Genomic DNA, 10,480 nt, shown 5'->3' with positions numbered 1-10,480 from the left:
GTGCCATTAAGCTATAGCTACAATTTACCTAGACATCTGAAAAATACTATCAATTCCTTGTGCACAGAGGACAGAAGAATTCAGTTTCCTGGTATCTTGATAATCTGTATACAAGCATCATCAAATGTTATTGAAATATTTGAACATTTTTATAGATTGGATTATCCAGAAAGGGATGGCAAGGCCTGATACACTCTCTGCACTTCCTCGTGCTGTTGCCTGGTACCCTTCCTTAAGAACTCTTCACTTCTGAGGTAAAAATGCTTTCAACACATCAGTGTGAGAGCCAGTTAATTAGTTTCACATAAGTTTAACATAAATTCTTAAATTAGATCAATATTTACTAAAACACATGTCATGAACTTGGAATAATCAGACACATATAAAAAATTTGGTGTACTTTTTATACAAAATACTTTATAGACAAAAGATTTTGTAAGAAAGTATTGAGAATATGAAAGTGTGGTGAAAGTAATAAGAGACAATAGAGACAAACTATATGTATGTGTATATATATATAGTATATAATATATATATATATATATGAGTTTTATATATTTATATTTGTATATTTAAGATGTTCAAAATGTTTTGAAGCATGATGTCACAGACATCTAAAAATTGAAAATTTTGAGGTTAAAATTTAACTTTTGAACTATCAAAACTATAAACAAAGTGAGCATATTTGGACGGGATTTAAAATGAATTAAAATGCAAAGAAATTTCACACATCCATGTAAATAAAAAACACCCCAATAAGAAAATAGTTTAAAATCATGAAATAGTTAATTAATCAGTATGAAAATATAGTCAAATAAAGCAATATCGAAGTATTTTGTTTTACATATCATGTCGAATTGGCCACAAAATCTCTTGTTCCTTGGAGTACATGGAAATGGGCACCTCTCTAGTTTGATAAATTAATGTAAGTGGCACAATTTTTCTGGACAATATTTACAAAATCATTTTTAAGTTGTTTGCTCTTTTTATTCTTAATTCTAATCCTATTCATTTTTTAAGAAAATAAGTAGATATATTTGCATAATAACTTTGCAAGTATGTTTATCCTAAAGTTGTTTATGATAAAGGAAAAGAGGAGAAAAGGAAAATATAACCTAGCACCATGTGTTTATCAACAAGAAATTAGTTGCATTATGAAATAATCATTGACCAAACATAAAAGTCATTACAATTATAGTCATTAAAATTATATTGAAATGGTTATTTGTGAACATGAAAGTTGACTATAGCATATTGTCAAATTTAAAAAGTAACTTAAAACAAAAATTTATATAATTCTACATTTCTCAAATTGTCCACGTGTACACATATAGAAAAATGTGTGGAGAATATGCACCAATTTTTAATATATCTGATCTGTTATCATAATACTTTACATATTACTCTTCATTTATTCATTGTCCATGATTTTTTTTCATTGACTTAGATTTTTTAATTTAGAAAATGTGCAATGAATGTATTTATATATGTGCATATATATGTATATTTCTCATTCATTCATAGTCAAAATATTGCCAAAGAAAACTATTTTAATATTACTTCTGTACTAGTAAAGTATGAAACAAAATATTTGAATATAAGGTTAAAGGAAATAAAGCCAAAAAAAATGAAAACAACAATAATAAAAAAATCATTTTCTAGATATCTTTGGTATGAGCAAATCAGAATTTTTGTTTTGTTTTGTTTTTGATACCGGGGATTGAACTCAGGGACATTTGACCACTGAGCCACATCACCAACCCTCTTTTGTATTTTATTTAGAGACAGAGTCTCACTAAGTTGCTTAGCACCTTGCTTTTGCTCAAACTGGCTTTGAACTTGCAATCCTCCTGCCTCAGCCTCCCCCGGCAGCTGAGATTACAGCCCTGTACAACATAAGAATTTTTAAAGAAATTATTTAAATGTAAATAAATAACTCTTGCTGCTTTTTCCAAAATGGATTTGAAGCAACACATAATAAAAAGCCAATTACTAAATGCCTTTTTAAAAAGTGTAAAAAGGAGCTGAATAATTTGATTGAAAGAAAGGAAAGAAAAGATTTGGGAATGAGACTAATATAAAACTTATTCTAGAAAACAGTCCAAGCAATATAACTTCAATTAGTGAATTTCTGATCAATCATGGCTGGAAGTGAATATTAATGGGCAACATAGCTCTCAGAGTCTAATAAAAGGAGGTGTACATTTATAAAAATAAAGGCGCTTACTGTTTGGAACCCTGAGAGAGCATCAGTAATGTGGATCACTCTAAAACAGAGATTTAAACATAGATTTTAAACATATTTTCTATGTTCTATACATATGCATTTCATCCTATTGGTATGTGACAAAAACTTATGGTATAACATTGAGCTGCATAGGCCTAAAGTGATTTAAGACCAGCCCATCTTTGGGTCACCTGAACTGATACAGAACTATAATTTAAGGAATGTATAAAGTTTTACTATGAAAGCAAAAATTTAGAAAACTAGAAAGGACTGGATTATAGTAAACCAATAGAAAAAGTAACACAATAGCTTAAAAAGCCAGTTTGTAGCCAACTTTAAAAACTTGCATAATTTTAAACCATTACAAAAACAACCATGTCCGTATACAAATTTAAAAGAAATTCAGCTACTCCCTGATACTTAAAACATTAACTCAATATGAAATTAGACACTTAACTGAATGGGGACTACTAATTTCTAAACTTTTGATTTCTCAAAAACAATTTTGTTAAAAAAATTACAAAATTCATTGGTAAAAAATAAATTACTCTGCAATCCTTACTTTGAACATATTTTCACAGAAGAAATTAAAGCTAATCATATCATTCAAGTAAGAAAGAAAATATGCAATAAACTCACAGTTACTTCAGCTGGTTCAAAATAGCATTAAGATATATCTAACCACATTTATTGCTCTGAGTACTATATCAAAATAATAAAAAAAAAAAGAATCTGCAATTTTAAAATGAAAAGCTGTGCCTCTGTAAAATGAACCAAGTTTCAGAGATTCATTTCGTTTCTTCACAAAAGTTTTAAAAAAAATGTTTTTGTGTTAAAAAAAAGATCTAAATTTTTATCATAAAATTTACTAATAACTTAAGCAGCCATCAGTGGGCTCTGAAGTTCACTGAAGGCAATTCAGGCAGAGATGGCTATGGTTCTGCCACCTGCTATAAGTGCTAGCTGGCGAGGTCAGTTATGCTTCTGGGCCAGGGCAATGTTCAGGGCTTTGGAGCCCAAGATGCGGCCATTCATCTCAGCCATGGCTGTGAGGGCCTCCTCAGAGGAGGAGAAGCAGATCAGGCCGAACCCCTTGCTCTGCCCTTCCTCCTGCATTACCTTCACTCTGTTAATGGATCCAAAAGAAGAAAACTCCTTTCGTAGTTTCTCATCATCGATGGTATCGTCTAGATTCTTAATGTACAGTTTTACCCCCTGGCGTCCACGGATTCTTTCCTTTTTCTTCTGCTCAAACATTTCCTTTAGCTCAGCCTGTCTCTCTCCTTTCTTTTGTGCCCTGCCCACAAAAATCGGCTGCCCGTTTATGTCCTTTCCATTCATTTCTTCAACAGCCTTTTGGGCAGCCTGGTGGCTATGGAAGCTCACGAAGCCGAAGCCTTTGGATTTCCCGCTGGCATCTGTCATCACCTTCACACTCAGGGGGTGGCCATACTTGCTGAAAACCTCCTTCAGTCTCTCATCATCCATGTCATCCCCAAAGTTTTTGATGTAAACGTTGGTGAATTCGCTGGAGGCTTTGCTTCTGAGCTCAGCCTCGCGATCCTTGCGGTTTTTGAATCTGCCAACAAACACCCTGCAGTCTTTGAGCAGCTTCCCGTTCATCTCCTCGATGGCCTTATCTGCCGCACTCTGGTTCTGAAAGTGCACAAAGCCGTAACCCTTGGAGCCTTGGTCATCACTCATCACCTTGGAGGAAAGGATCTTTCCAAAAGCTGAAAAATGTTCATGCAGCGTCTTGTTATCTATGGATTTGTCCAGGTTTTTGATGAACACATTCCCAACTCCAGATTTCCTTAGGTGGGCATCCCTTTGAGACCACATGAGACGGATGGATTTGCCTTTTATCGTGTCAAAGTTCATGGTGTCTAGGGCCTTCTGGGCATCGGCCAGCTGCAGGAAGTTCACGTAAGCATAGCCCAGAGAGAGGCGGGTGACCGCGTCCCTGCAGATGCGGATGGACAGCACAGGGCCCACTGCACTGAACTTCCTGAACAATAGGTCCTCGGTGACATCTACGTGCAGGTCACCCACGTACAAGGAGGCCATGCGGTACTTGGCTTCTACATCCATCTCTGCACCACTACAAGCCTGTTCCCAGGAGTTCTTGGGGCAATTCCTACAGGAGCTAGGCCAGGTCACAGATGGAGCAAGCTAAAGCTTGGTGACCTCAGGACAGCCGCTTCCTGGCCAATCAATGGGGTTCAGGTACAGCACCCCAAGTCCAGGCAACAGTCACATCAGAAAGGTCCACTGCAACCCAATCCCCCTTCTCAGGACTTGGCAACAGGACACTGAGCTCTCCAAGAAAGGATATCAGGACAAGACGTCCCTTTCCCACCAATCTGCTAGAAACCTTGCAGAGTAGGGCTGGCCCTCCATCTGAGCGATCTCCTCAGGAGCCCCGGGTCGCCGGTTTCTGAATAAAAATAGGCCTCACTCGACCAGTTTAGAGTTACAGCTGCTCGGGGAGGGACTCAGCAAGTTGTGACCCAGGCAGGGCCGTGCAGGGCGGCCTGGTGGCCGAGGCGAGTCCCCAGCCCACCGGGACCCGGTTCCGCCGCGCCGTCCCGGCCTACGTGGCTGCGGGCTCCTGAGCCCCGGGCCTTCGGACCCCAGCGCGCGGGCGGCGCGCGGGGACCGGAGCGGGGCGCAGCGACCGGGACGATCAGGCCGCGCTCACCCGCAGCTCCGGCCGCGGCGGGAAACCCGGAACTCGCGCGCCCAACTTCCCGCGCGCTCGCTGCCAAGTGGGATGTTTTTCAATATTTCCTGAGAACGTTTCTCCTCCCCCGCCCCTTGACACACTTCCCACCGCGCTCGGGCGGCGGGGCCGGGAAGCAGGGGGCGGTGACCTGGGTGGAGGAGGGCGGCCCCGGGGAGTGGCCCAGCCAGCCCACCCGCCCGCGGGCTGCCGGGCGGCCACCTGCTCGCCTGCTGCCCAGCGACGGCTGCCGGCCACTCCGGGGCCAGTCCCGACCTCCGCGCCCGCCCCGCCGGGCGCCGGGGGTCCCGTCGCTGCAGCCTCGACGGCCGCCGGGTCCCCCGACAAAGCCCGACGCGCTGCCTTTCCTAAGTTGGCTCCGCAAAATGCGCTCCACGGAAACCGGTTAAGCACTTTCTCGGAACAGAAGTTTTCCTGAACACTTCGGAAAAGTTTGCTTTTCTCTTTTAGAAACCTTTAAGCTGCCTTGCGCTTTCCCGTATTTACAAGGTACGATACGTCCCAGGACCCGAGGGGCCAGGCCCACGGTGTTCTCAGGGATTTTCAGAAATGAGATACACGATGGTTATTGAATAAATCAACTCCGTGAAAGAGAGGTACTTAACCTGAGGCTGCTTTTGACATTGCGAGATGCGGAGATAGCAGCGCTTCTCAGGGGGTGCTGTACATACTGAGTTAATGGATTCGGAGATGTCTAACACAATACCAGGCCTGAAGTAGATTTCACTCACATTAGTCTCCTTCTTTTACCATTAAACAAAACGATTTAATGTCGTTCGTATAAAACTTTAAAATTGTAATCATAGTATATCATAGAAAGGCAAAGTTAGTCATCTGCACATCTGAACGGGTGAATCTGTTTGTGTAAAGAAAATTCAGTACTTTGCACACTTTCATGGATATACTTTAGGGTCTTGTTTAAAAGTAGATTCTGACTCAGTAAGTTAGGATAGACCCGGGATTGTATATTTCTGACAAGTTCGTGAGTGATTCAAAATCTCCTGGTCTCTGATTTATGCTCTGAATATCAGTAATTTGCAACTAGATGAGTCCTGATTTAGTGGGGGGAAATATATATTTCTCTCTTAGAGAGTAATGATATTTCAGCAAAAATCTTTATTAATACACGTAAAAGCAGCATGATTTCCACTCTAGAACTGTGTTATTCAGCTTTTCCTTGCTGCGATCAAAATACTCAACAAGAACAACTTAGAGGAGAAAAAGTTTCTTGGCTCACAGTTTCAGAGGTATATTCCATGGTAGATCAAGTCCGAAGCTCTGGACCCAACAAGAGTCAGAATATCATGGGGGAAAGGAGTGGCAGGGGAGGGCTATGTGTTTCATGGCATCCAGGAAGCAGAGTACCCTGGCCCCCAAAGCTGCCAAAAGGAGTACTTCCAGGGAGGGCGTGTCTTCGGTGACCCACCTCTGCCAATCATGTCCCACAGGCCGAGAGTTACCACCCTGTCAGTCCATTCAAACTAGGATAAACTGCTTAGGTTACAGTTCTCAAAATCCAATTCTTTCACCTCCAGACATGTCTGCAGTAAGACTAGAGCTTATGTGGCACACTTCATATCCAAACTGTGATGATAATCTAAATTTCTGTTAGCCTATCTAAAATTTCATATGTGGGGAACCATAATATGCTACTCTAAACTATGAAGAGTTGTTGAGCCGAATACAATTAAGAACCAGATGCAGGGACTCTCTTTGACTTCTCTCAATTTGCCTAAAAGGAAGGCATAAATTCACAAACACAAAAATATCCTGATCTCCTCTCTACTGGGGAGAACAAGTGATGGACCACTAAAGAACTTTGGAATCTTATGAGACTGGAGATAGTACCAGATGAAACTACATTAGGACACTTTACTAACTAGTCTTTGCCTGCCAGTTATTTGCCTTCACTTTACTTCTCTTCCTAAGAGACTCAAAATCTTTTTGTTTTGTCTTGGTACTTTTCGAATAATTTTTTATTCTTTGTTGAAGATGATGTATGAGTTGGAATTCAAAGATACTTCTCTGAGATCTATTTTCTGGTATCTCCCATGGATATATGAAGTATACCTGTTAATAAACTCCTACACATATATTTTTGTTTTTCTTTAGTCAACCTGTCTTTTGTTACAAGAATTTGTTCCAACCAATGACCTATGGGTTGAAATAAAATATATGTATTATTCTTCCACTATAAGCAATGGATCTATGATTACTCCCAGACAAGTCTCGATCGATGGTTTTTATTTGTGAAACTTTTTGTATGTGAGTTATTCCTATAGGATCTGTTTTAGTCAGCGATTTCACTACTGTGACTAAAGGATCTGAGCAGAACAATTTCAGGGAAGAGAAGTTCAGTTGAGGCTCACTGTTTCAGAGGTCTTAGTCGGTAGAAGTCCAACTCCAATCCTGAGAGTTGGAAGTGAGGCAGAACATCGTGGTGGAAGAGTGTGGCAGAGGGAATCAGTTCACATGGTGAACAGGAAGCAGAGATAGGTTTCACTTGCCAAATAAAAGTATATACCCAAAGCCTTGCCCCAATCCACACCTCCTCTAGCCATACCATACCACTTCAGTTCCCACTCTGTTAATCCATCCCCTCATTGTATCTCTGTTTCCTAGATAGCTGAAGCTCAGCAGCTTTATTCCACCAAACCTTTCTGCCATGATGCTCCACTGCATCCCAGAGCTATGTAACAGCTGACCATGGACTGAAACTGTGAGCCACAGTACATTTTTCCTCCTCTAAGATGTTTTTGTCAGGTATTTTGGTCACAGCCACAAAAAGCTGATAAATCCATCACATATACATGATACCAAAATATTCAGGTAATTTGTGAGTTTTTCATCTTAATTTAGTGTAATTTTTCACACATCATTTTAAGGAAAGTGAGGAAGAGTGTTCAAATTCTTATTTTGGTCCTATGGTCCTATTTCTAATAAGTTTATACAACTGATGCTAACCCTATTTTAGTAAATGGCCAACAATTTTGGCCTTGCTTATTCATTTTCCTCTTTGTACTAATTTCATTTTTATAGTTTAAAAAAGCAGCATTTTTAGGCATCTGTGGTTTCTTCCCTTTGGTTGTCCAGAGCTCATCTATTTCAGTTGTGTTCACTCAGTAATCTCTTATTTGGGGATGTCTTGTGCATCTTCCCCTTTGCTGTTGCCTTGGCTTTAGTTCCTTGCATATGATTGCACCAGCCCCAACTATTCCTACTCGCTTGTCGGTCTGTCTCTACTTCAGCCTGTCTTGCATTTTGCTGCCAGAATAACTTCACTAGCATCTTCTTCATAAAACTTCAGTAAAAATTAACAAATGACTTTCAAGGCTTTGCAAAATCAGTCCTTTTCTGACTACATATATCTTCTGTCAAGTTGATCCTGCATCTATTTTATATGTAAATGCAGTTCTTTTAAAATATTCCCTTTCTTAGTGATTATCCAAATTCTACCACCACTGAGTCCTGTTTTCTTTAATATTTTTCCTCCTATTAATCCACCTGACACTGATTATTTTTCCTTTTCTAAAGCAATTTATTTATTGTGTGAATTATATTATGAAACTCATTTTGGTATGAGTTAATCAGATTTGATGCACATTGACTTAAAATTTATGTCGCTTATGATGTTAGTTGTATTACACTTGTCTTAGCCAGTTGTTATAGCTATTTATATGTGTATTTTTTATTTTCTAAATGTTCTGAAAACATTTCCTTTAAAATCCAGTGTTTTGCCTCATTTTGAAAAACGTAATTTTACCAAATCTTGTGTCATTTAACTAAGTTGACTTTCAAAGTACAAGTTTGTTTTCTGTTTGGTTCTCAAAATTAAGTGGGAATAAGATTTATGATTTGCTTAGATGGCAGAAAAATTATCAGTGTCTCTCTTTAATGATATTGATAGCAATAGAAGCCATTGCTTACCATTGTAGCTATTTACGGATAAATGAATAAATAGCTAGCTGGGGTATGGAAATGCCTTATAAAATAAAAATTTGGTGTATTAATTCTATTGAAGGAATTCCTGAGGTCCACTTGCATCAATCATAACTCTGATGAAGTGAACTGTTATTGAATCGTTTTTATTATTCTTCAAAATGGTCACTATTATTTAATAGAAAATAACCCAATGAATGAAACATGCTTTTGTTATATTATAAAACATCCATGTTCAATATTTGCTGCAAAGTATAATATTGCATCCTTCAGATTATTAGTTTCAATTTTGTTTGACAACAATTATAGTCTCTTTCCAGTTGCAATGTTTTCTGACTTTTTAACCCAACTAGTGTTAACTTTTTCAGAGGAGTATTCTGAAATTTATATTTCAGAATTGGATTCTCTTCATGGAGCACATTGAAATTTCTCTGTAAGAAATGCTTGATTACTAGTGAATCTTGAGGAGATACTCAACTCAATAAAAAAAAATTACCGGTTAGAATGTTAGGCAGTGCAGTTGTAAAACTAAAATAAAACACAGTACATTTCCCCAAAAGTCTCATGGACCATTATTGGAAAAAATGAATTTTAAAAAATATAAAATTTTTAAAAATATAAAATCAATATATCAGATAGAAATTTAGCATGAAAGAGATAAAGTTTTAAAATATTTTTGGAAAGAAAATGGTACTAAAGAAATTTAGGGACAAGCAAATATTGGTATCATGTGATAGTCTATATTGTTGGAATAGAAAGTATAAATAAGGCAGCATTTTTTTTCACATTTCACAAATGTAATTGTAATGTGAAGTTAATATAAAAAGCAACTGCTGGAAACATGGAATCTTAAAAGAAAAAAAAAAGTAGAAATTATGTAGGGATCCCAAATTGCAGTTTTGCCCAATGAGCTCTCTGTAGAAGTGAAAGCCCTTTCTGTTACTTACAGCTAATCATGAACCATTTCATGTATGAAAAGGATTTTCAAACAAAATATCTCCTATTTTAATTAGACCAAAGTAGATTCTGAAGTCTATGGAGTCAGATGTAGTCAACTACCGATGAAACTAGTTCAAGGATGGAGAACATGGTGTTCACTAAGTCACACACAACTGGTGATGGAAAGTACTCATTTAATGTTCTTCAGATCTCTATGCTCAGATGGGTGATCAGAAATGATTTGCTTCATCTGTTTGTCCTCTCTACTTTATTTACCTCCTGTCCACCTGTTCCACATCCTGACTTACCTCTTGCTGTTAACTCTGTTTTGCCAAAGCCAGAGAAATTCTTCACTCTGTCTTCTCAGAGTCTTCAGAGTTGTTTCTGTAAACAGCTGGACTTCTCTGTCTCCAATGCTGAACAACTCTCAAGACATACATCCTTTTTATTAGAATGTCCCAAAGCATCTACCTCATTATTAAAGTTCAGGTAGAACAAAGGAGGATGAAAAGATTGGATAATTCCCTGCCTGTTCAGTTTTTTTTTTTTTCTTTTTTTTTTTCTGCTTGACAATTTAGTCTATTTGTCTACACTAAGCCAAAAGAAGTAGTCATGGAAATTCCTATCTAGAA

The 10,480-nt window shown here is 38.3% G+C and overlaps 1 protein-coding gene across 1 annotated transcript; it reads right to left on the bottom strand.

The window, feature by feature from the left end:
• Positions 1-682: 682 nt before the first annotated feature.
• Positions 683-4,929, bottom strand: Pabpc4l (poly(A) binding protein cytoplasmic 4 like). Its single transcript, XM_071614871.1, has one exon. It carries the CDS (start codon positions 4,316-4,318, stop codon positions 3,200-3,202), a length of 1,119 nt encoding a protein of 372 aa, XP_071470972.1. The 5' UTR covers positions 4,319-4,929; the 3' UTR covers positions 683-3,199.
• Between the last annotated feature and the right edge of the window lie 5,551 nt (positions 4,930-10,480).

This window comes from Marmota flaviventris, chromosome 7 (genome assembly GCF_047511675.1).
Source record: "Marmota flaviventris isolate mMarFla1 chromosome 7, mMarFla1.hap1, whole genome shotgun sequence".
NCBI classification, from domain to species: Eukaryota; Metazoa; Chordata; class Mammalia; order Rodentia; family Sciuridae; genus Marmota; species Marmota flaviventris.
The sequence above is the reverse complement of the archived record's forward strand: the minus strand, read 5'-3'. Positions and strand labels throughout refer to the sequence as shown.